Source organism: Anabrus simplex, chromosome 1 (assembly GCF_040414725.1).
Source record: "Anabrus simplex isolate iqAnaSimp1 chromosome 1, ASM4041472v1, whole genome shotgun sequence".
Lineage (NCBI taxonomy): Eukaryota > Metazoa > Arthropoda > Insecta > Orthoptera > Tettigoniidae > Anabrus > Anabrus simplex.
In genome coordinates, this window is record NC_090265.1 from 442974225 (window position 1) to 443001754 (window position 27530).

At 39.0% G+C, this 27530-nt stretch overlaps 1 protein-coding gene across 3 annotated transcripts in view; it reads right to left on the reverse strand.

Moving 5' to 3' along the window:
• Nucleotides 1–27530, reverse strand: part of plx (PTB_TBC1D1_like and TBC domain-containing protein plx) — a 624596-nt gene that overhangs the window by 94008 nt on the left and 503058 nt on the right. For all 3 annotated transcript variants that reach the window (XM_067135187.2, XM_067135188.2, XM_067135192.2), the window contains 4 exons: nucleotides 20166–20280; nucleotides 19963–20079; nucleotides 10149–10350; nucleotides 9750–9915 (listed from right to left, as the gene is read on the reverse strand). In XM_067135187.2, the coding sequence (XP_066991288.2) occupies nucleotides 9750–9915; nucleotides 10149–10350; nucleotides 19963–20079; nucleotides 20166–20280 (600 nt within the window). The remainder of the gene's footprint in view (nucleotides 1–9749; nucleotides 9916–10148; nucleotides 10351–19962; nucleotides 20080–20165; nucleotides 20281–27530) is intronic.

Sequence of the window (27530 nt, forward strand, 5' to 3'; positions counted from 1 at the left end):
GACCTCTAATAACATAGATATTTGAGAACTGAATTTTAGGCATTTTCCTAAACTACAATTTCACTCAGCATGAATAAAAATCATTTATAGCCTAGTGTAGTATCTCATTCTCCAACTTTTACATAGTAATTTTCATTAAATTCCCTTCAGACATTTTACCGTGATGCACATACATTAATACATACAGACAGACATAGATTATGGAAAATTAAAAAGTGAATTTCCCTGTTACTGTGGACATGGCTGACACAGAAATGTTTACATTCTGAGCAATGTACACACAAAACTCATATATATAAATGAGAGTATTTAAGGGTTCCAGTAAGGATGTAAAAGATGGAGTATATGTCACTGCTAGCGTGTCCCAATGATGCAGATAGCCAAGCCGCAGGTGCAACCATATCAGATGGGTATCTGTTGAGAGACCAGACTAACGAATGGTTCATCGAAAGGGGGGTAGCAGCCTTTCGGTAGTTGCAAGGGCGGCAATCTAGATGATTGACTGATACGGCCTTGTAATAATACTCAACATGGCTTAGCTGTGTTGATACTGCTACACACCTGAAAGCAACGGGAAACTACAGCTGTAACTAGCTCCCGAGGACATGCAGCTCTCTCTGTATGAATGATGTACTGATGATGGCTTCCTCCCGGGTAAAATATTCCGGAGGTAAACTAGTCCCCCATTCGGATCTCCGGGTGGGGACTACACGAGGGGGGGCGATCATCAGGAAGATGGATACTGACATTCTGCGAGTCGGAGCGTGGAATGTTAGAAGTTTGAATCGTTGTGGTAGGTTAGAGAATCTGAAAAGGGAGATGGATAGGCTAAAGTTAGATGTAGTTGGTAAGTACGTTGGCAGGAAGAACAAGATTTTTGGTCAGGCGACTACCGAATTATCAACACAAAATCAAACAGGGGAAATGCAGGAGTTGGTTTAATAATGAATAAGAAAATAGGGCAGCGGGTAAGCTACTACGACCAGCATAGTGAAAGAATTATTGTCGTCAAGATAGACACCAAACCAATGCCCACCACAATAGTGCAGGTCTATATGCCTACTAGTTCAGCGGATGATGAAGAAATCGAAAGAATATATGAGGAGACAGACGATTTAATACAATATGTAAAAGGTGACGAGAATCTAATTGTGATGGGAGACTGGAATGCAGTGGTAGGCCAAGGAAGAGAAGGTAGTACAGTAGGAGAATTTGGATTGGGACAAAGGAACGGAAGAAGAAGTCGGCTGGTTGAATTCTGCACTGATCATAATTTTAGTCCTTGCCAATACTTGGTTCAAACACCACAAACAACGGCTGTATACGTGGACGAGACCTGGAGACACTGGAAGGTATCAAATAGACTTCATTATGATTAGGCAGAGATTCAGAAACCAGGTGTTGGATTGCAAAACTTTTCCAGGAGCAGACGTGGACTCTGACTACAACTTGTTGGTCATGAAATGCCATCTGAAGTTGAAGAAATTGAAGAAAGGAAAGAATACAAAAAGATGGGATCTAGACAAGTTGAAAGAAAAGAGTGTGAGGGATTGTTTCAAGGAACATGTTGCACAAGGACTAAATGAAAAGGCTGAAGGGAACACTATAGAGGAAGAGTGGAGAGTCATGAAAAATGAAGTCAGTGGGGCTGCTGAAGAAATGTTAGGAAGGAAGAAAAGATCAACTAAGAATCAGTGGATAACTCAAGAGATACCAGACCTGATTGATGAACGACGAAAATACAAGAATGCTAGAAATGAAGAGGGCAGAAAAGAATACAGGCGATTGAAGAATGAAGTGGATAGAAAGGGCAAGGTAGCTAAGGAAGAATGGCTGAAGGAGAAGTGCAAGGATGTTGAAGGCTGTATGGTCCTGGGAAAGGTAGATGCTGCATACAGGAAAATAACCTTTGGAGAAAGGAAATCTAGGTGTATGAATATTAAGAGCTCAGATGGAAAGCCACTTCTAGGGAAAGAAGACAAAGCAGAAAGATGGCAGGAGCATATCCAACAGTTGTATGAAGGTAAAGATGTAGATAATTTGGTTCTGGAACATGAAGAGGCTGTTGATGCTGATGAAATGGGAGACCCAATTTTGAGGTCAGAGTTTGACAGAGCTGTGAGTGACCTCAATAGGAACAAGGCACCTGGAATTGATGACATTCCCTCTGAATTACCGACTGCCTTAGGAGAAACCAGAATGGCAAGGTTATTTCATTTAGTGTGCAAGATGTATGAGACAGGAGAAGTCCCATCCAATTTTCGGAAGAATGTTGTTATACCTATTCCCAAGAAAGACTGTGCTGACTGGTGTGAAAACTACCGCACCATTAGTTTAGTATCTCATGCCTGCAAAATTTTAACATGTATTATTTACAGAAGAATGGAAAAACAAGTTGAAGCTGAGTTGGGAGAAGATCAATTTGGCTTCAGAAAAAATGTAGGAACACGTGAAGCCATCCTGACTTTACGTCTGATCTTAGAGGATCGAATCAAGAAGGACAAGCCCACGTACATGGCATTCGTAGATCTAGAGAAGGCATTCAATAATGTTGATTGCACCAAGCTATTTATGATTCTGAAGATGACAGGGATCAGATACTGAGAACGAAGAATTATCTACAATCTGTATAAAAATCAGTCTGCAGTGATAAGAATCGAGAGCTTTGAAAAAGAAGCAGCAATCCAGAAAGGAGTGAGGCAAGGCTGCAGTTTGTCCCCTCTCCTTTTCAATGTTTACATAGAACAGGCAGTAAAGGAAATCAAAGAGAAATTTGGAAAGGGAATCACAGTCCAAGGAGAGGAAATCAAAACCTTGAGATTTGCCGATGATATTGTTATTTTATCTGAGAGTGCAGAAGATCTCGAGAAGTTGCTGAATGGTATGGATGAAGTCTTGGGTAAGGAGTACAAGATGAAAATAAATAAGTCCAAAACAAAAGTAATGGTGTGCAGTCGAACGAAGGCAGGTGATGCAGGAAATATTAGATTAGGAAATTAAGTCTTAAAGGAAGTAGATGAATATTGTTACTTGGGTAGTAAAATAACTAACGATGGCAGAAGTAAGGAGGACATAAAATGCAGACTAGCACAAGCAAGGAAGAGCTTTCTTAGGAAAAGAAATTTGCTCACTTCAAATATTGATATCGGAATTAGAAAGACGTTTTTGAAGACTTTTGTGTGGAGCGTGGCATTGTATGGAAGTGAAACATGGACGATAACTAGCTCAGAAAGAAAGAGAATAGAAGCTTTTGAAATGTGGTGCTACAGAAGAATGCTGAAGGTGAGATGGATAGATAGAATCACGAATGAAGAGATACTGAATCGAATTGGTGAGAGGAGATCGATTTGGCTAAATTTGATGAGAAGAAGAGATAAAATGATAGGACACATCTTAAGACATCCAGGACTTGTTCAGTTGGTTTTTGAAGGAAGTGTAGGTGGTAAGAACGGTAGGGGTAGACCAAGGTATGAATATGACAAGCAGATTAGAGCAGATGTAGGATGCAACAGGTACGTAAAAATGAAAAGGTTAGCACAGGATAGGGTGGCATGGAGAGCTGCATCAAACCAGTCTATGGACTGATGACTCAAACAACAACAACATGTATGTATTTATCATGTCAGAAGCAAGAAACATTACATTAAAGAGAGAATAGCCTAGTACATATACACATAAAATACTTTGAAAGAAAAAAAGAAGAAGAAAAAACTATATTATATCGTCGCAGGAGTAGACTGTAGAAGATCAGAAGCTGGACAGTTTAAGAACACTTGGTGTTCCACTGTACAACGGGCTGATCATGGACCACATTGCAATAAGTGTTCTGTGGTCTGCTCTTCTCAACATTCACACAAACTGGAATCTACACTGAAACCCCAGTCTGCTCTGTGACCAGGAGGGAAATGTTAATTTGACATAAACCAGTCATTCAGATGCTGGCTCCTTGCCTGCCATTCTTTAATTCTTGCTTGCCTCGATGTACCTTGAAGTGCCTCAATAGATTTTAAGAAACTGCCTCTTGATCTAAGACGTTGACAAGCTGGCTGATAGCCAAACAGAAAATGTGCCCGAGATGTCATTGCTTCTCTTTCCTGGCAGCTATTTCTCGATGGATGTTGGGAGGTGCTATACCGGCAAGACAGTGGAGCTTTTCCACAGCAGTAGGATGCAAACAGCCAGTGATAATTTGGCTTGTCTCATTGGCTGCAAAATAGCACAGCGCAAGGATAGATATCTTCATTACATCTGGATGTGCACCCCTAGCTGTTCCAATCAACTTCCGTACGCTGTTATTTCTAGCAGACACTTTCCGCTTGATGTTCGAGGAGTGCTTTCGGAATATCAAAGCACGGTCAAGAGTAACTCCCAGATATTTGGGGATACTGCAGTGTTTCAGTGGAATGCCTCCCCAATTGACTTTCAAAGTACGAAAAGCCTGTCTATTTTTGAGATGGAAAGCACAAGTCTGCATCTTAGATGGATTAGGTTTTAGTTGGTTCTTCCCGTAGTAGACAGCAAGTGTGTCAAGAGCATCAGAGAGCTTCTGTTCGACGAACTCAATATCCTCTCCTGGAACAGGTATGGCTCAATCATCAGCATAGGTAAAATTTTCTGTTCCACTTGGTGGCAGCTGATCACTGGTGTAAATAATGAACAGCAATGGTGCAAGCACACTCCCTTGGAGTAGCCCATTCCTTTATCTTCAACCAGCTACTTCTCTGCCCTCAAACTCAACAAAGAAACTAAATTTCAAGCAGATTTCAGATGACACAGGTAAGATGGTAGTCCTTTAATATATTATAGACCTTTTCCAATAGAATACTATGATTAATAGTATCATAAGCTACAGAGAGGTCTATAAACACAGCTCCTGCAATCTGTTGTCTTTGGAGTTAGTTTCAATACGCGTGAAGTACAACTTTTCCCTTTTCTGAAACCAGCTTGCTGTAAAATCAGAAGAGGCTTTAACTTGTCCATCAGTCTGCATAAGAAAAGTCTTTCCATGACCTTGAAAAGACGGCACAAAACAGAGATTGGCCTGTAACTTTTAGGGTCATTTCAATCTTTGCCATGTTTTAGGATGGCTATGACCCTAGCTTTTCTCAAAATTCTTGGGATCTTACACAATTTCAAGCTTTAAATTTGCTCAAATCTGAGGTCATCCAGACCAGCTGCTTTGTCAGTCTTACATTTACTGAAGGCCAATTCCAGTTAAGATAACGTGAAGGACTCAGACAGGTCATTGCTCTCACTGACCGTTCGTCTGTATTGATTTCTTTCCTGTTCTGGTGCCAGGTGCAGATTTTCCATTCATTAGGAGCTGATAGTTTCAGTGTATGGGACCCTCACCAGGATTATTTGATTTGAGAACTGGAAAGGTTCCAAAGAAAAGCAGGCACAACTTGTTCTGGGTGATTTTCAATGGAAGAGTAGTGTTACAAAAATGTTATGAACTTTGGACTGAGAAGACTTGGGAGTAAGGAGATAAGTTGCTCGACTAAGTGTATGTTCTGAGCAGTCAGTAGAGACATGGTGTGGAATGACATTAGTAGACAAATAAGTTTTTAAAAGTAGGGAAGATCATAATATGAATTTAAAATTGGCATTCCAGAGGACAAATTGGGTCAAATATTTATTTACAGAAAGAGGAATTAGGGATTGGAATAATTTACTAAGGGAGATGTTAGATAAATTTCCAACTTCTTTGATATCATTTAAGGGGAGACTTCATAAATAACTGATTGAGAATCTGCCACCTGGGCAACAGCACCAACTGCAGATCAGTGGGGACAGGATGTTTGGTTGTTCCCTATTCTTCTGCAGCCATTTCTTCTCAGCCTCCAACAAACTTATTTCTGCTTCTTAGCTTCAACTGGAGGGAAAGCATCAATATTCATTGAGGGGCTACCCTGACTCTCGATGAAGAAGCATGGCATAAAAGAAAGCAAATACAGCAAAAGAGAAGAGACAAATTTCACATGAGGAAGAATGGTATTAAAAAAGCCAGATATATACAGCAAAAGTAATGGACAAGAACTAACAAGCAAGCATCTGCACTCCTCTTCTACTATGTTCCTAGTCTTTTACCATCTATATTCACTTCTATCTTTTTAACTCTTACTATTGTCCGGTTCATGGAGTAGTCACGTCCTAGTTTGTCAACCATGGGTAACGGCTGAGTCGCCTAGTTAGTGGTCCTGAAAGTCGGGATACCAGTTGCTATGGAATGGGAGTGGGCATCTCTGACATATTACGAGTCATAGCCTTCCTTGTGCTCAGGCAGCTAGGACAATACAATCCACCGGTGGTCCCTAACCCCTAAGAGTAGAGATCCTCACTTGAACTATGTGTAAAAATGGGTAACATCCTACTTCACAGAATTTTCACCAAGCACGCTCGGAATGTTTTAAGCAAGACTCGGACTTATGGGAGTAATGGAATCCCACTCCCATTTGACAGGCGAGGAATTCCTTGGAAACAACTTGGCGAAGAAAACAGAATTTGATGGGGGGCAATCAATATTAATAAGGCTTATGGAAGGAAGAAATCAGAAGGAGACAGGAAAGAGGATGCATCTGGATGTGTTAGGAGTAAATGATATTCCGGTAAGGAGAGAGAACGAGGAAGAGATAGGGGATTATAAAGTTTATTTGAGAGGCGTTAACAAGAGAAGGGCAAAGTGTGGGGTACGGCTGTTCATCAGGAATACTATTGCATGCAACAAGTTTCTTTTGGCACGTAATGAGCGAATGATGTGGGTAGATTTGGCAGTTGGAGGAAATAGGACGAGAATTGTCTCAGTGTATTCACCATGTGAGGGTGCAGATGAGGATGAAGTGGACAAGTTTCATGAAGCATTGAGTGACATTGTAGTCAGCGTCAACAGCAAGGATAGTATAGTGCTAATGGGCAATTTCAATGGGAGAGCTGGAAATAGAACTGAAGGTTACAAAAGGGTGATTGGTAAATGTGGGGAAGATATGGACTTCTGTACTAATGTGGGTTTAGCAGTTACAAATACATTCTTCAAGCAAAAGGCTATTCACCGCTACACATGGGAGGGGAGGGGCACCAGATCCATAATAGACTATATCATAACTAACTTTCAATTCAGGAATTCTGTTAGGAATGGGCAGGTTTTCCAGAGAATTTTCAATGATACAGACTACTATCTGACCTATAGTGAACTAAGTATCTCTAAGCCTAGGGTAGAGAAAGTGAAATCTGTCTACAGACAAATAAGGGTAGAAAATCTCCAGACAGAAGTACATGGAAATGACTAGTGAAACGTTCCAAACAGTGGACAGTAAGCAGGTTCAGGATATAGAAAGAGAATGGGTGACATACAGGAATGCTGTAGTAGAAAAGTGGACTCGTAACATCTTATTTATAAGTTAGAAGTAACAGACAAGAAAGTAGCAAGAATGATTGCTCGTACAAACAGGTGGGAACAATGGCTGGAGAGTACTCAGAATGAGGAGATAAAGGCTAAGTTAGGAATGAACACAATGGATGATTTATAATATATTATTTGTGCTGAACAGGCTGAAAAATGTAAAGGTTTCTTTAGAAAATAAATAGTTCTACAATCAAGATTAAAAGACAGACTCTCATAATTTTCAGTCTTTATCCATGCTTCCTCCTCATCTTCATAGATGTCATTCTACACCAGACGACAAAATTCTGCTTCGAGTCGGAGAACCTTCATCTTCAAGAACCCTTTTAAAATGACGTCACTGGCAGCTGGCATTTAAGACTGCCAACATGCAAGAGACTCGAACCACTGGCAAGTTAATTTTTTTTTTTTCAATTTGCGTTATGTCTTACCAACACAGATAGGTCTTATGGCAATAATGGGATAGGAAAGGGCTAGGAGTGGAAACGAACCAGTTGTGGACTTTATTCAGGTACAGCCCCCAGCATTTTCTTCAGGCTTGCCGAGAGTGGGCTTTGAACCCACTACCTCCCAAATGCAAGCTCACAGCTGTGTGACCCTAACTGCATGGCCAACTTGCCCGGTCTACTACTTTTCAAAGAGTATGAGTTAGCACAAAAACCACAGAGATGGCAGCACCATCCAGTAAGATCGGTTATTGGAGTTCTGACATGTGCTCCGTAAGGCATGATGTCACCATCACTTGCGCATGCGTGAAACCTGCCACAGTGATAGCGTAAGACCAGTGTGCACGTGCATGCAATGCTGGAAGTATGAAGCATAAAACCCAGAAAATTTAAAATGTGGCATATTAAAGTTCTAATTAATCGGTTAAATACCAAGTGATGAAAGAGTAACAAGGGTCCCAGTTCCATATCCTGGTATTCATGTACACTACTGCTCTTGTACTGTACATAAGCTATCGATGTATCCCTCCACACACAATTAATGTCAGAAAGAGTTTCCGGCCATAAATCCGGGCTTAGTCCACATTAGTGCCAACCCTAGATGATTGAGAAAAGTCCAGGAAAGAAAAGAAATGTACTAGATAGGAGAGGGAGTAAAAGTGGTTCAGTGTTTTTCTAGAGCTGAAATAAGAATATTACAAGAATGATGAAGATTCAGAATCATTTGTCCCCAAGTTTCTGAGTAAGCGTGTACTTTAATACAGTATATCGAGTAGAATTTTATATAATGGAAATTAACAAGCAAGAGTGCAGATACAATGGTTACATCCTATCCTGTAAAAGTTTGAGTACTGTGGTTAACACAATATAGAAAAATGAAATTAATAATATTTATTACCCTTCTCAGTATTAGAGCATGAACTGCTTTCTTTTTCCAAGAAACAAGAGAAGAGTCACTCAAAAATTATATAAAGTATTTCGGGTAATCAGACCATATTCAAACTCAAAATATTGTTGTTCCTTACAACCAGCTGATCCTATAAACCATTCACTATTTTCATACAGCATATAAAAATCAACTTCAACTACTATTGTTTAAATTGAATTATAGTTAACAAAATGGTACAGAATTTCCAACAAAAAGTATACTCATGTAAATAACAAAGTGAAAGTTAATGAGAACTGATTATAAATGTATTACTTACTGGATTTCTGAGAATCTGTTAGTTTGCTGGTAAAACAATATCTCTGGTAGCTCATGATGTAAAACATACACTAAAGACAATTTATACTAATGTATTATCCATATTTACATAATATACTTCAGAAACACAATAGCGCACGGCGGTCATTGCTAACAGCGCGATAAGCGAAACATAGTAGCTCAAGTTCAAATCTACAATCAACTATTGTTGCCAAGACAAGTCCAACAGTCTTCCCAGCCCACAGTTAAGGGTGTCCTACAGAGCAGCCGAGTGGGACACACGAAAACCTCTTCAATAATACAAATACCACAACAAATAGAATAAGAACAATTGTACAAATAAACATGTCACTGTCCCAACAGAATCCATAAGCATAAAATGCAGCAGATAACAGCAGTCCCAAATTGACATCAACTGAAGAAAGGTTAGATGGATTGTGTGGCTTATCATTTTGTGTTTCTCACAGTACTCGCTCACAGGAAGTTCTGACAGCTATACAACGCATGTTCAAACCAACGATCCTATCAAAATCCACTTTGCCTAAGTGGCACACTGGTCATATTAACCAAAATATTTCTATATATACAGTATGTTGATAGATTCTCCAAACATGTATTCCTAGTAAATGGCTGGTACCTATTACCAATGATCCAATTATCCAAATTACACTGTATAACGTCAAATCAAAACTAAACAAACCTTGCAGAGGGAAGCATTCATTGGAAGACTAAGCTCCTTCATTATAGGCCCAAAATCATCTCGAGAACCTTTCCTCTTCAACAGCTGGTCAAATGAGCTGGTCAATGACCGTTTAGCCTTCATAAAAATAGTGCTGCCACCTAAATACTGATTTAAAAATTCATGCCTGGAAAGAAAAATATCACCATAAGGAAATTAATGCACAACATATATCAACAAATTGAAATATAAATGATAGAAAATAGTTACTGGGTAGTGGAAAGGATTTAATCCCTTCTGAAGTGTTTTTGAAAATATAAAAACTAAACTAAAATGTAACCTCTGTTATGAAATATGTCATGAAAAATTGAATGACATTTTCCTGTTCTTTACAACTGCAGCAATGACAAATATACCTACCTGTTTTCAGCAGTGTCATGTACATGTCTTGACTGTTTGCTTTCGCAATGTGCTCTTAGCAGCATCATAAGAAATTCATTCTGTTCTCGTATGTTGGAGGTCTCTGCTCCACGAAACTTTGTCAAAATAGTGGTCTGTTCTTCCTCTGGGAGCAGTTCCAAACGTCTTAAAATTGTGACCATTGTCCGCTTGTCATTAAGGCCTGAAAGAGTAGTATCTCTGAGAGTACCTCTATAGCATATATCTTATGAATTCTAACAAAACTGTGCAATTTATAATATGAATGTGAATTTTACACTGAATTCAGGTAACCGCACTTCCTGCATTAGGTTCTTTGTAAAATATCTAATTGAACATTTTTTCACTCGTGATGTGCTGAACAGTCTTAACTCTTAAATGTATATTTATTCTCAAACTCCATTTTTTAAAATTCTCTGGAAGGGTAACTGAAAACAGAAAACACTTTTTTGATTTTTAATTCTCCATCAGTAGACTCCAGAAACAAAAGCCACGATAGAATTTTCAATATTTCTATGAGTCTTAGAAAGTTTGCTCAACCTGGATCTGTCCATCCTAAGCCCACTCAACTTCTGAAGTCTAGAGCTGTTCCACTATTATTTTATGCAGAGTATATATACATATATACAAAAATAGGTCTATATAGTCACCAAAACTCAGTATACAAAATGTGCCGTGTGAGACGTGGATTGTTAGGCAGGAAACAATTGTAGATTCAGACATGACTAACAGCCAACAACATACCCAATATCAACACATAATTGTCCATCTTAGTAAATATCTCTTTAAACCTCACTGAGAGCATAAGAGGCATTGCGAACACAGAGGGTAAACTTGACACAAAAAATAAAAACGTTGTATACTTTTATTTACATAAAAATATTTGTTTCAAAAATATTCAACTGAACCATTTTCCAAATTCTACATCTTTTTAATTTCAAGGACTAAATGTATCTAATGAACAAATTGGTAAACTAAAATACAGGTTTCCACCAACTAAATATTCTCTCACAAAAATAAAATTGTGTCACCAATTCATAGTCAAGTCATTGTCACTGTTGTCATACCAAGTTGCACCATCTCAGTTTGAACATCAATGACGTCAATAAAAAATTTGCTCCTTGGTAAAGGCACATATCAGTAACTTACGTGTATCTGTAATTATTGGAGATGGTATGGCGATTGGGCAGTTGTACAATTTTTGCAGATTATTTTCAGTTGCAAGTTTAACTAAGGTAAACGTAAACAAGAAGGAGAGCTGTAGAGTTTACCCTTGTTACTCACAGACATTTCCCCCAAAAAATTTGCATGGTTTTCTTCAGCGCTTATTGTCAAAAGGAAAGAAGTGATAATTCAATAAAGTTGACTCACATTACTGTTCTCCATGGCTCATAATTTTAAAAAAGGGAGAAAAAAAAAACAGAAATAAGAAAATGTTCATTCCATGTTCAGTTCACTTTTTATCTTTATGAAGCCTATGACTGTACTTTCCTTATAAATTAGCTTTTAATAGTGGAAATCAAATTCAAAATCAGCTCAATATAAAACTGAGTATCCTCTTTCCAGGCAATAACTGGCCAAAATAATATCAGAGATACTATTAGTTGGTGGGATCTTTCGCCATGTAAAAAGGTAAACAACTGGCGACGACACATGCCATGCTGTACTCGAGCTGTGGTGAAAGCGCGGTACTGTTCAGATGGAAGACATGGCCCGAGTGTTCATATGCAACACACCATGTGCCTTATTTACCAAATCAAGATGAAAGCAAAGATTCTTGAAATGAACAAGTGGCAAATTAAGTTCACCTGGGTTAAGGCCCATGCTGGGAACTGCGGTAATGAACTTGCAGACCATACGGCCAAGGAAGCAGCGCATGACAGTGAAATTAGTGAGTGTTACAGCAAAATTCCTATAAAAGTGTTTTGATTATGGAATTGAGAGACGAGATCCCCCTGTGGGTGGGGGCAGTAGAGTTTATTTTCACTGTTTTAAAATTTTAGATAGTCCCGTATGTCCATGCAATGCCAGTGATCAAACTGTTGACCATCTATTATTTCATTGCAGGTAAAATTCTCGCAAGAATTCTATTAAACAGGCTCAGAGTTATCTCAGAGAGGATTTTGCTTGAGTCTCAATGTGGTTTCCGAACCTTCAAAGGCACAACAGATATGATCTTCTGTGCTAGACAACTCCAGGAAAAATGCAGAGAGCAACAGCAGCCTAACTATTTAGTTTTCTATGATCTAGAAAAAGCCTTTGATTCAGTACCAAGATCTGCTATGTGGAAAGTATTGATACATTTTGGTTGTCCGGAATGTAATGTGGAATTGGTTCAAGCTCTTCATGATCGCATGACTGGACAGGTTCTTCATGGTAACTCAGTATCAGATTTGTTCCCAATCACTCAAGGATTGAAACAAGGCTGTGTGCTTGCTCCTACACTCTTTGCACTGTACATGGCTGCCAAGCTGCACGAATCATCTGCAAACAACTTTGGCATGGAGATTAAATTTCGTTTCTATGGAGGCCTTTTCAATCTGGCAAGACTTCACTCACAAAGACGTACTCTGGTTGCCCAGGTGACAGAACTGCAGTATGACACCGCATCTCCTGCTCTAACACCTGCAGAACTACAACAGTCAGTCAACTGCTTTAAAACTGCATATGTTCGCTTTGGTCTTGCAAAAAAACAAGAACAAAAACAAAGGTACTTCCACAACCTGCCCCACGATTAACTTCCTGAGTTCAGTATCTCCCTCTTAGACACAACACTGGAACAGGTTGATCACTTTTCATATCTTGGAAGCATCTTGTCTAAACGGTGTACCTACGAACAAGATGTTGATAAAAGAATTGGGGCTGCTCATGCAGCATTCGGATGGTTAATGCACGGAGTCTTCATGAATAACGACCTAAAACTGCATACCATACTCATGGGAGTACAAAGTTGTTGTCATTTCCACGCTGTTGTATGGCTGTGAAACTTGGACACACTATCGCCGTGATATCAAAACACCTGAGCACTTCCACCAACAGAAAATTAGATTTATCTTGAATATTAGGTGGGAGGACTATGTGACCAACACTGCAGTTCTCGACAAAGTGCAGCTAAATAGCATTGAGGCAACAATCATCGCTCATCAACTGAGATGGTTAGGCCATGTTCACCGCATGGGCGATACCAGGATTCCCCGCCAAATTCTTTATAGTGAACTTTGTTCCGGCAGTAGACCTCATGGAGCCCCTCTTAAACATTATAAGGACCAGCTGAAACACATCATGAAGACAGCTGGTATAGATATACAGACATGGGAAGAATGTGCTGTGGACTGTTCACTGTGACGGAACACTGCATCCACCGCTGTCGACTTGTTTGAAAGAGAACACCGCAGACATCAAGACGCCAAGCAACAAGCAAGAAAACTCCGTTAATTACATCCCCGCCTTCCTCCATCCATTCAGTGTGATTTGTGTGGGCGTATGTTTTATGACAGGATTGGTCTGTTTAGTCATTGCAAACACATTCATAAACTGAGTTGAACTGGTCAATGTATGCAGGAAGAAGTTACATATACTCGGATTCAGTTACAGCCGACGACGACTTGAGAGAGAAAGAAGTGTTTTAATTAAAGATATTATAGGTACAAAGTCATGTCCAGTGAGCAAAAGTAGGTTAGTCAAAAATTACTTTAAACAGTTCTTACGTTTCATGAACTTAATTGCATTTGAACAACTGAGAAAAAAAGGATATACTTTAGTTTACTTTTTTTTTTAAACTTGTGTACATCATAACAACCATCAAATTAAGAATGTATCTCACATGTAATTAGAAAATTAAGTAAAAGAAATGAAAATATAATAAACATCCTTGCACTGGAAACAGATGATGGCAGCTTAGTACAAACAGAGGAAGGGATCAGGGATGAAATGAAGAAGTACTTCAACATGCTGTTAAATGGAGATGGGGGCAACACCACCACCAATGATTGTAGTGTAGATGTAGCCAAAAACAACGAATACCCATTAACATGGCTTGAGGTAGAAACAGCACTAAAGAGCATGGGAAATGGGAAGTCCCCAGGCTTTGATGATCTCAGCTCAGCCATGATAAAGGCAGCTGGAATACCAGGCTTGAATTGGCTATATAGAGTGTTATCAGTGATTTGGGAAAGTAACAAAATTCCAGAAGATTGGAGTAAAGGAGTCATCATCCCACTGTTCAAAAAGGGCAACTGACGGAAATGTGGAAATTACAGAGGCATCACGCTGTTGTCACACTCACTGAAGCTGCTGGAAAAGATCAGAGAAATGAGACTTAGGAAGATAGTGGAACCTTTCCTTGAGGAAGAACAACACGGGTTCAGGAAAGGTCGAAGTACTGTGGATCTTATCTTTGCAGTAAAGATGCTGATAGAAAAGTACTGGGAATACGGAAGAAATCTTGTGATTGCATTTGTGGACATTGAAAAAACATATGATAGTGTTCCTCAAAACAAGATATGGGAATGTCTGGAAGACCTAAAGGTGCCAAAAGTACTTAATTAACAAAGTAAAGATGCTATACCAGAAGTGCTACAGCTGTGTCCAGATAGGCAACGGACGATCAAAATGGTTTGAAACAAAGAGAGGTGTCCAACAAGGAAGTGCTCTGTCACCACTCCTGTTCATAATAGTAATGGACAAGGTCATCAAATCTATCAAGAAAATGGACAGTGAACCAAACGCCCTGGTATTTGCTGATGATGTGCTTTTATGGGGAGAGACAGAAGCTGAAGTTCAGAAGAAACTTAATGAATGGAACAACACATTCAAAAATTTTGGACTGAAGATGAGCAAAACAAAGACAATGGAAATGACCATCAACAGGGAAGGAACTAGCTCAAATACATTTCTGGAAGAAGAAAAAAATCAAATCAGCCTCCCACTTCAAGTACCTCGGAAACACAATATTGAAAGACAACACTGTTAGGCAGGAAATACTCAGCAGGACACAGAAAGCATGAAACTTCTACAGTCAAGTCAGAAATCTCTTCTGGGACTGCAAAATATCACAGAAAGCAAAAACAATCATGTACCACACTTACTTCGTACCAATCCTCACGTACGGTTCAGAGACATGTACCCTACTAAACAAAGACTTCAGTAGAATCCAAGCAACTGAAATGAGATTCATTAGAACCATGAACCAAACAACCAGAAAGGACAAGATCAGAAATGAAGTGAATAGGAAAGTAGCTGGTATTGAGGTTCCTATTATCAGTGTCATAAAGAAACGCAGACTTCAGTGGTATGGGCACATAATGGGAATGAACAGGGAAAGACCTGCCAGAAAATATTTCAACCTTAATCTCGTAGGAAGAAGACCAAGAAAATGTTGGATAGAGACTGTAAGATTAGATGTGGCGGGGAGAGGATACAAATGGGAGGATGTACTGGATTACTGGATCAGAAGATGTATGAAGACAGAAGGAGATGGCGAGCACTTGTACACCACACCCGGGAAACTGGAGTTGGGAAATGATGATGATGATGATGATGATGATGATGACGACGATGATGACGACGATGATGATGAAGTTACTTTTAATAGTTGCTTTACGTCGCACCAACACAGATGCGTCTTATGGCGATGGTGAGATAGGAAAGAGCAAGGAATGCGAAGGAAGCGGCCATGGCCTTAATTAAGGTACAGCCCCAGCATATGCCTGGTGTGAAAATGGGAAATCACGGAAAACTATCTTCAAGGCTGCCGACAGTGGAGCCTGATCCTACTATGTCCCGGATGCAAGCTCACAGCTGTACACCCCTAAGCACATGGCCAACTCGCCCAGTAGAAAATTAAGTTACATTTGTAATAAGTAATATTTGTAATATGTGCTTCTGTGCTAGTATGGGTTTAGCAGTTACGAATACATTCTTCAAGCATAAGGCTATTCACTACTACACATGGGAGGCTAGGAGTATCAGATCTGTAATAGACTATATCTTAACTGACTTCAAATTAAGGAAGTCTGTTAGGAATGTAGGAGTTTTCCGGGGAATTTTCGATGACACAGATCACTATCTGATCTGTAGTGAACTAAGAATCTCTAGGCCTAGGATAAAGAAAGTGAAAACTGTCTGCAAACGAATAAAGGTAAAAAATTCTCCGGGACGAGGAAATTAGACAGAAGTACATGGATATCATTAGTAAGAAGTTTTGAACAGTAGACAGTAAGCAGGTTCAGGATATAGAAAGAGAATGGGTGGCATACAGGGATGCTCTAATAGAAACAGCAAGGAATGCCTAGGAACAACTGTTTGTAAAGATGGGAAAAGGCAAACGTCTTGGTAGAATGATGAAGTGAGAGCAGCTTGTAAATTTAAAGAGAAGGCTTATCAAAAATGGCTCCAAACAAGGGCTGATGCAGACAGGGAATTGTACGTATAAGAAAGAAAAAGTGCAAAACAAATACTTGTTGAATCCAAAAAGAAGTCATAGGAAGATTTTGGTAATAACCTGGAAAGGCTAGGTCAAGCAGCAGGGAAAACTTTCTGGACACTAATAAAGAACCTTAGGAAGGGAGGGAAAAAGGAAATGAACAGTGTTTTGGGTAACTCAGGTGACTCATAATAGATCCCGTGGAATCAGTGGAGAGGTGGAGGGAATATTTTGAACATCTTCTCAATATAAAAGGAAATATTCCTGGTGGTGTTGCGAACAGCCAAGCTCATGGGAAGGAGGAAAATGATGTTGGTGAAATTACTCTTGAGGAAGTGGAAAGGATGGTAAATAAACTCCATTGTCATAAAGCAGCAAGAATAGATGGAATCAGATCTGAAATGGTGAAGTATAGTGGGAAGGCAGGGATGATATCGCTTCATAGAGTAGTAAGATTAGCATGGAGTGTTGGTAAGGTACATTCAGATTGGACAAAAGCAGTAACTGCACCTATCTATAAGCAAGGGAACAGGAAGGATTGCAACAACTATCGAGGTATCTCACTGATTAGTATACCAGGCAAAATATTCACTGGCATCTTGGAAGGAAGGTTGCGATCAGTGGTTGAGAAGAAGTTGGATGAAAACCCGTGTAGTTTCAGAACAGAAAGAGGCTGTCCGGATCAGATTTTAAGTATACGCCAGGTAATTGAAAAATTCTACGAGAGGATAGACAGCTGTGTTTATGTTTCGTAATCTAGAGAAAGCATATGACAGGGTACCGAGGGAAAAGGTGTTCACCATACTGGGGGACTATGGAATTAAAGGTAGATTATTAAAATCAATGATAGGAATTTATGTTGACAATTGGGCTTCAGCGAGAATTGATGGTAGAATGAGTTCTTGGTTCAGGGTATTTAAAAGGGTTAGACAAGGCTGTAATCTTTCACCTTTGCTGTTTGTAGTTTACATGGATCATCTGATAAGAGGTATAAAGTGGCAGGGAGGGGTTCAGTTAGGTATGAAATGGCGTATGGCTTTTAGTGCCGGGAGTGTCCAAAGACATGTTCGGCTCGCCAGGTGCAGGTCTTTCGATTTGACGCCCGTAGGCAACCTGCGTGTTGTGATGAGGATGAAATGACGATGATGACATCACATACACCCAGCCCTGTGCCAGAGAAATTAACCAATCTTTCTCTTCCTGCCGCTTTTTCCCACACCTGTGGGGTCGCGGGTGCGAACTGCGACGCAGATGTGGATTTGGCCCTGTTTTTACGGCCGGATGCCCTTCCTGACGCCAACCCTCTATGGAGGGATGTAAGCACTATTGCGTGTTTCTGTGGTGGTTGGTAGTGTAGTATGTTGTCTGAATATGATGAGGAGAGTGTTGGGACGGACATATACACCCAGTCCCCGAGCCAGAAGAATTAATCAGAAGCGATTAAAATCCCCGACCTGGCCGGGAATCGAACCCGGGACCCCTGAACCATTTAGCCATGGAGCCGGACATTCAGTTAGGTGGAAATGTAGTAGGTAAGGTGGAAATTTAGTAAGTAGTCTGGCCTATGCTGACGACTTGGTCTTAACGGCAGATTGTGCCGAAAGCCTGCAGTCTAATATCTTGGAACTTGAAAATAGATGCAATGAGTATGGTATGAAAATTAGCCTCTCGAAGACTAAATTGATCTAAATGTTGATTCCCATAGGGAATTTGAAATATTTGTTCCGAATGAGTACATTTATAATACCAAATAAATGGTCGAAATTGGATATTATAAATTTTCCAGCTAACTCATTCCTGGTTGCCAGCGTTTCGCCCCCATGTGCTAGACTGGGCTCATCAGTTGGTACCTAGCACACCTACCAAGACGCATGGCTAGTGCATACCGTGGAGGCTACTGCGTAGGCCACTAGGAGCCACCGGCAGTGCCAATGCACTTGAGACTGTCTCATTACCAAAAATTGATGCCTGCTTGCTGGAAAATTTATAATGTCCAATAACGGACCATTTATTTGGTATTATAAATTTACTCATTCGGAACAAATATTTCAAATTCCCTATGGGAATCAACATCTATATCATTTGATGGCCAAGCAGGCATCAATTTTTGGTAATGAGACAAAGTGTCAAGTGCAATGGCACTGCCGGTGGCTCCTAGTGGCCTACGCAGTGGCCTCCACGGTATGCACTAGCCATGCGTCTTGGTAGGTGTGCTAGGTACCAACTGATGAGCCCAATCTAGCACACGGGGGCGAAATGCTGGCAACCAGGAATGAGTTAGCTGGAAAATTTATAATGTCCAATAACGGACCATTTATTTGACTAAATTGATGTCAGTAGATAAGAAATTCTACAGAACTGAGTCAGATTGGTGATACAAAGCTGGAACAGGTAGATAATTTCAAGTATTTAGGCTGTGTGTTCTCCCAAGATGGCAATAGGGCCTATAGTAAGCGAGATTGTATCACGGTGCAGTAAAGCTATTATCTTGAGCTCGCAGTTCCCGGAGGAAACTATCACTACATCGGTCTGTTTTCAGACCAACTTTGATTTACGGGAGCGAAAGCTGGGTGGACTCAGGATATCTTATTCATAAGTTAAAAGTAACAGACATGAAAGTAGCGAGAATGATTGCTGGTACAAACAGGTGGGAACAATGGTAGGAGAGTGCTTGGAAAGAGATATAGGATAAGTTAGGATTGAACTCGATGGATGAACCTGTATGCATAAACCAGCTTCGGCGGTAGGGTCATGTGAGGCGAAAAGAGGAGGATAGGTTACCTAGGAGAATAATGGACTCTGTTATGGAGGGTAAGAGCAGTACACAGAGACCAAGACGACGATGGTTAGACTCAGTTTCTAACGATTTAGAGATAAGAGTTTTAGAACTAAATGAGACCACAGCACTAGTTGCAAATAGAGGATTGTGGCGACGCTTAGTAAATTCACAGAGGCTTGCAGACTGAATGCCAAAAGGCATAACGGTCTATAATGATAATGTATGTATGTAATATGATTACTCAAAGCATGTAGTATTACTGCCATGTAATGGGGTATGCTGTGAATAAATGGTAAAAAAAAAACCCACCATACATCAGATCACACTTCAACACAATGTCTTCCGAACTGCACATAGTCACGCTGACACAAGCAGGTAGGCTGCCCGTCTCTCCCCTCTACCATGGCTACAGAACCTAGCAACTAAGAGTATTCTACAACTACTCATATATTGTGGTACAACATGTTTTGGTAAGCGAAATTTCCTCGTGAGGAGCACAAAACGTTTTAATCTTTACTGTAGTTATATAGTCCTCACAGAATTTCATTAAAAGAATCATTACAAAGTGTAGGGAAAACTACATTAAAACTTACCATCCACTTCGGAGCACAGTTTGTGGTACCAGACCATTGGACAGAGCTCACACGAGAAAACTGGAATCTTTTCTCGCCTCTGTGCTTCGGAGGTTGCGAGGAAAGCTTGTGTTATGGCTGGAAGCAGGAAGAGAGAAAGAATATCAATAAGAAAGTAAACAAATATCAATATATTTAATATTAATATTGTACCACTAGCTTACCTCCTACTACATCATCTGCCACAGATTCTGACTGACATTTGAAGACATAACCAATGTAGTTATCAACATTTGCCTCACGACAGATAAAACCAAAATGATCAGCATGTTTAATACCCTGGAACAATGCAAATTTTCATCATTATACAAAATGAACATTCATTAAGTATGTATTATATGCTATCTTTAACAGCCGACATATTTTTATCTGGATGAGTAGTAATAAAAATACAATTTGAAAGATACTCTTCGTTAGTGATCGTCAATACGGACCACAATGAAATTTATTACTTACAAGATAGTCTTTAAACAATGGCACAGCCTCATTGTCAGTGGATTAAGCCTCTCCACTAATGGTAATCTGGTGAATACCAAATAGTTTTTTCCACTGATCCAACCTTCCATCACTGGCAGTAAATTCTGAATTTTCTCCTATTTGTTGCTGGAATTGCAATGCTTTTTCCTGCAATATTGGCCTAGTAATGGGCAAGCCTTTTCCTGTTAAGTGTTCATGCCACACAAAAAAAAAAGTTTCCTCAACTTCTTTATGCTTATCTTCAACATCATTTTTCTTACTTTCATTCCACATCCACTACCTTGGGTAGCACACCACTTTTCAATTTCCGCTTTATTTTTCTTCCAGTCTCCTACTGTACTTTTTCCTATCCCTAACTCCAAAGCAATAGTTTTGGCTTCTTACCCCAGAATCTAGTTGCCTTATAGCACGTAGTTTCTCATCCATAGTCACTATAACTTTCTTTTATCACCCATTTTGCAATCTTTAATTAAAACACAACGGAGTGCACAAAACAATAATTTACCAACGTACGCACTTTGGACATCCGATAAACAACTGACAAAACAAAGAACACAGAGCTACCAACAGAGCTTCTCTCTACGTGTGTTAATTGTTGTTTGTGAGAGCTGAAAGAGGACTTCTATGTCTTGTTTGTTCAAGAGCTTTTCCGATAATTCATTCAATACATACGTATTAACAATACTGTATTGTACATTATAATTGTGACTCCACATGTGCCAGAAACACAAGATATGCATAAAACATTTTGAGCTCACTTGGTAAAGCTTTGGGAACGTATTGTACTTTATTACAGTACTAAGTAGGCCGGACATTACAGAGGCCAGATAGTCACAAGCTGGTTAGCTGAGAGTCTACTGTACCAAGTATTTCAGATTGTTTATATCCCTTGTAGTAAAATAAGCAAGTATTTCACACCATTTGTCACTTTTTTATTTTTTTAACTGTTAGTAACAGTTATAAATTAAGTGAGTTGAAACTGAAAAGAGATGGCTTCAGATATTATCTATGCTATTTGCTTTACGTCGCACCGACACACGTCTTACGGCGACGATGGGATAGGAAAGGCCTAGGAATTGGAAGGAAATGGCCGTGGCCTTAATTAAGGTACAGCCCCAGCATTTGCCTGGTGTGAAAATGGGAAACCACGGAAAACCATCTTCAGGGTTGCCGACAGTGGGGCTCGAACCCACTATCTCCCGATTACTGGATACTGGCCGCACTTAAGCGACTGCAGCTATCGAGCTTGGTGCTTCAGATATTACAAACCATTTGTCACCGACACTTTGATCCTTCAGTTCACTCCACACTTGAAATTTACTTTCACAATATTTTTTCACACATACAAACTCATCGAACAAGTTCTCTTCATTCACAATGAAATTTGGTGACACCATTTACATGCATATGTAGCTTTCGTTTATGTTTTTCTACATCACAGGCTCCTTTCCCTTCAAGGTGATCCAATTCATAGTCTGAAGATGTGTGAGAAATTGCATACTATTTGTAGCTGATAAGTTTGTTAGCATAAGAATGTGACTAGTGACATGCTACACACTGTCAGCTGCTAAGATACTGACTTGGTAACTGAGTAGTAGTAGTAGTAGTAGTAGTAGTAGTAGTAGTATTTATTCATTCATCATGTCGTTTACATATTTACAGGACTCTGTTTTATATATATATAACTCTTCTAATAACATTATTACTTGAGAAATATTAATCTTATAACTAAACCACATATATTACAGAAGTAGTAGGACATATTATCAACATATTAATACTTAAAATAAATTGAACTACTAACTATCTCTTGCACACATTAAATAAATTATTATTATTATTATTATTATTATTATTATTATTATTATTATTATTATTATTATTATTATTATTATTATTATTATTATTTATTATTATTATACAAAATCACACCAACCTCATCAGAGTCGAGTAGGTATCAGTAAAATACCACGTAAGGTGAAACCTTGTGTGTGGTAATTTAGAATATTAATTACATAGTGAGAAATATATTTTAAATGATGCCTGAAATACGAGTAGGGTATGAGTGAATGACGGATATGATCAACAGCACATGGTGGAGCATTGAATAGAAATTGGATATGGTGACGTGATATTCTCATTTAGTTATTTCTTCCATAACAGTTTTATTATCCCTGACAAAGGATTTAAGACACTTCAGACTCATTTTCTGACCTAATAAAGTAGTTTGTAAAGAACCGGGAAGGACATTAAAGAATTTTGGAATGAAGTACAAGAAATTGCGCTTTGTTATGCTAAGTTTGGGTTTGTATAACATACAACGGTGGTTCATCTTACTGCGTGTTGAATATTCATGTTTAATGTTCTCAATTATATTTTTGTTTTTGTTAATATATTTGTATATTTCAAGGGCATAGAGCTGTTTTACATTAAATATATTTGCTTCAGCATATAATTGACTACTTGGGTATAATCTTCCTTTCTGGTACATTATTCGTAATATAAGGTTTTGAACAACCTGTATTTTATTGATTACATTTTTGTAGGCTCCTCCCCATGCCAAAATTCCGTAGCTAAGAATAGACTGAACTAAAGCGTAATAAACCTCTCTAAACAATTTTATACTGGATATGTATTTTAAATTATGAAATATATAAACAGTTCTTCTGATTTTCTTTTTTAAATCGGTAATGTGACTTTTCTATTTCATGTTCGAATCAATTAATAATCCCAAATACTTAACATTATTTACTTTATAAATTTTGTAGCAGTTACAATTAAATTTACAGTTGATGTTGTGTACAATTAATTCATTAAAATCGTTTCGTCTATCTGTTACAGAAAAATTCATAAATTTTGTCTTTTTAATGTTTAGAAATAATTCATTATTATCTAACCATGCTTTAACTTTAAGCAGTGCTCGACTTGCTCTCTGTCTGACGAGATTCCAGCTATCACCCTCAACATAAATGACTGTATCATCTGCATATGTTACGACGTGCGTATGTTCGGCATTTGCTATTGTTTTCTCTAGATCGTTAATAAATAGAATAAACAATAAAGGACCTAATACTGTGCCTTGTGGGACACCCTTTATTATCCTCATTGGTGTGCTTAGATGTTGATTAATTTTGACATACTGTACTCGATCTGTCAAATAACTCTCAAGCAAATCCAGCACATTACCCCTAAAGCCGTATTTTTCCAATTTCTGGAGGAGCAAGCGGTGTGACACACTATCGAATGCCTTTTCAAGGTCGAGAAATATCCCTGTGGAGAGCAGAGAAGAATTAAGATTTTCGTATATTCTATTTGTTAAGGCGGATATAGCATCAGTCGTTCCGAGATTTTTAATGAATCCAAACTGTCTGGGCGAAAGTATTTGGTGTTTTTCTAAAAATTGGTAAATATTGTTCTTTAAGCATTTCTCGAATATTTTTGATATTGTTGTAGTTATCGAAATGGGTCTGTAATTTCTAATGTCATAAATATTTCCAGACTTGTGAAGAGGTTTTACTATTGTTGTTTTAAGCTGTTTTGGAAAGTAACCTAAGGTGAAGGAATCATTGATAATATTCAGCAACGGTTCCTTTAATGACTCTATATTTTCTTTAATAATTCGAGCCGAAATATTGTCTATTCCTACAGCTTTGTTTTCATGTACTTCACTCAAACATCTCTTCAGATCGTATTCTGTTACCGGTGCAAGGAAGCAAGTATGAGGGTTGCGAGCGATATTTAATGTGGGGTCGGAAATCTGTCTGTGATGCTTTGCTTTCTCAGTGGTTTCGTTAATGAAATAATTGTTAAATTTATTAGAGATATTTATGTCATCTTTCCAGATTTCACCTTTATATCTGATTTCCTTGATCTCTTCTTTTCTAACTGACCTTTGTGTTATTTCATTGACTATGCCCCAGACCTTACCCCGGTTATTTGAATTGCGATTGATCAGATTCCTATAGTACTCAGTTTTCGTTTTCATAATTAGATCATTTAGTTTGTTCCTATATTTCCTGTACTGTTCTTTAATTTCCAAGTTATCCTTATTTTTTAAATATTGTTGATAAAGTCGGTCTCTTGTGTCAATAGATTTTACCAAACCGTAAGAAATCCATTCTGTTCTTTTGACTTCCTTTGATTTCAATTTAACAGTGGACAGGCTCATGCAGCTTTTAATTGTATTCACGAATTTATCAAGTTTGATATCTAAATCACTGCTGTTTAAGATGTCTCCCCAATTTATTTTACTTAAATGATTTTTAAGCTAAAAATGATCTATTTTAAAACAGTTACGTCGAAAATTTGGTATATTATTAGGGACCGAGGCATTTTGAATGTTGAGACTTACTATTATAGGATAATGATCTGAAATTTTACTTTGAGAGATGATAGACAGAATGTCGTCATTTCTCAACCTACTTTTAATCAAAGCATGATCAATACAGGATTTACTTGTACCAGATACTCTAGTAGGATTGTTTATTAAGGACTGAAAATTTCTTTCTTGTACCATGTTGAGGTATTCGTCACAGTCGTGTTCATTTAAAAGGTCTATATTTGTGTCCCCTATTATCAGTTCGGTTTCAACATGGCATCTATCTTGGATATAATGATCTAACGCACTGAGAAACCGCTGTTTGTGATATTCATGTGACCGATATACTCCTGTAATAGCTACTTTCTTGTTGTCATAGTTAATTACTACTCTGAGAAATTTAAAGTCATCGTACTCAATAATTTCCATTTCGTGCTCCAAACCATTTTTTACCATTAATACAACACCATCACATTTGTTAACTGAACCCTCATTGTAATAAGATTTATACAAGGCATGGTTACTTATATTTACATTACTCAGTGACCAACTTTCTGTTAAAATTACGACATCAAACCTATGATCATATGCTTTCAAAACAACGTCTAAAATGTTCTTATTTTTCCTTATGCTTCTAATATTAGTATGAAAAATTTGTAATGTACTTTTCCCTTCCGCATGCTTCTGCAGTCTACTCGTGCAATCTTTGATGCCCCTTCTCGTCTCTGAAAGAGGTTGGTATGTTACATAATCATCTTCTAGACCTATTCTGACTATGTACAGGAAAAGGTTAAAGTCAGCTGTTAGTTATTACTAAGAAGGAAGTTACTGTAAGTACGGACTTTGTACAGAGGGTTGGGACAAGGTCAGTGTCCAGTGGGGTACCGTAATTAACGAGCTAGTGAAGGTCAAGCAGGTAGACCACAGCCGTTCAGCCAAGCAGGGTGGAATGCAAGAGCAGTGAAGGGGAGAGTGAGAGAGAGAGATAGCGAGAGGGAGATGTGTCCTAGAAGAGGAAACAAAACTTAATACAAAGGGTTACCAACTTATGGGTTAGTAAACTAAACACAGGTTAGATATGAGTAAGCTCATGGAATGTCACTCATCAGCATAGCGCGGTGCATGCTGCCATCAGCGGTCTTAGACAGGATAACTCCATCACTGGTCCAGACATTTCTGACGCCGAACTTGGAGATAGCCGCCTTCAGAACCGTCAGTCTGGCAGACGTAAGGTCCTCCCGGATCGTGACACGAGATCCTTTTAAATGCCTTTTCTTTGCGAATATCTCCTTCCTGCTGCGATAACTTGTCATCTTCACGATAATAGGCCGGGGTTTATTACCAATTTTAAGCCCGACTCTGTGGCTCCTGTCAATATCAGTCAATTTTATGTCGGCACCAATGTCACGTGCAACATTTAATACTAAATTGTCAGTGTCCTCATTCGACTCTTCGGGAATGCCAAATATGCGGAGGTTATTTCTACGCTGATATTGTTCCAAATTATCATAATTTGACTTCACTTCCGCTTTAAGTTCTGCGAGTTCCTTGTCTCTCTTGGCAATCTGATTCTTTAGGTCCTCACATGCATTTATATTGAACTGAACAGATTCCTCTAGTCTCTTTAACACACACTCCGTAATTTTGTCCACTATGGTACTCACAATTAATTCCACGAATACCTTAGACTGAAGTGTCTCTTCTATTATTTTCTTCACGGTGTCTTCTGTTGGGTTGGCACTCCTGCACTCGGCCTGCTGTTGATTCTTCTTCGTTCCTGGCGCCATTTCACTATTACACTAATTGCACGGCACTCGAACAAAGAACGAACTAATTGTTGATAGTACTTGATTCCACGATACAAATAGATGCACTGTGGCAAATTACAGCACTGTCGCAATTGTTTACACCTGCCAAAACACTTAAATTCCACGAGCTTAAACTCACGCGTGTTACTCGTATGGCATCTCGTAATAATCGCTAAGAACAGTTCTTGAAAACATAGCATTATTGAATACTTATTAGGAAGACACGATGCTACTTGGACTCATAATAATTCTGTATCAATTTTTGTTATTTTACGTGCCAGCCCCGTGGTAGCTCCTTTTGGTACTTCCAGGAAGGGGCTGGTGACTCGGACGACCTGGAATATCCCAGCCGGCCTTTGGGGTGGGGCCGTTCTTTCCGTGTATTGTTCTCGGCGGCCGGCTTACCTGTGAGTTTCAGATTCAACGGGAATGTTCTGCCTGGAGTGACATTGTGAAATTTCTGGATCAAATCGCGTGAGCTATAAAAAGGGAGGCAAGCCGCGGACAGTCAGTCAGAGTTGGACTCCGTGGGGAAGTCAGTGTGACATTCAGTGAGTTGGGGTTCGGTGGCTGAGCTGAGGGCGACAAAGGTGTAGGCAGTTGCCAGTGTCCCACCGAGGTCTGGATGGGGGGGGGAGAGAGAGAGAGAGAGAGAGAGAGAGAGAGAGTGTTTGTTTGTTTGTTTGTTTGTTTGTTTGTTTGTTTGTTTGTTTGTTTGTTTGTTCTTGTTCTTCTGTGGATTGAGGACTGCCGTGAATCAGTGATTGAAGCAGTTATCGTGAGTGTGAGGATAATTGGACGTGTGTTAATATTTGCTGTTGTAGTACCGTCCTGCTGTTGGATACTGTTGAGCTGTTGCTGATTGTTGTTCTCTTCATGTGACTGTGTGAAGTACCGGACTATCATTGGAGACGAACCGACGAACA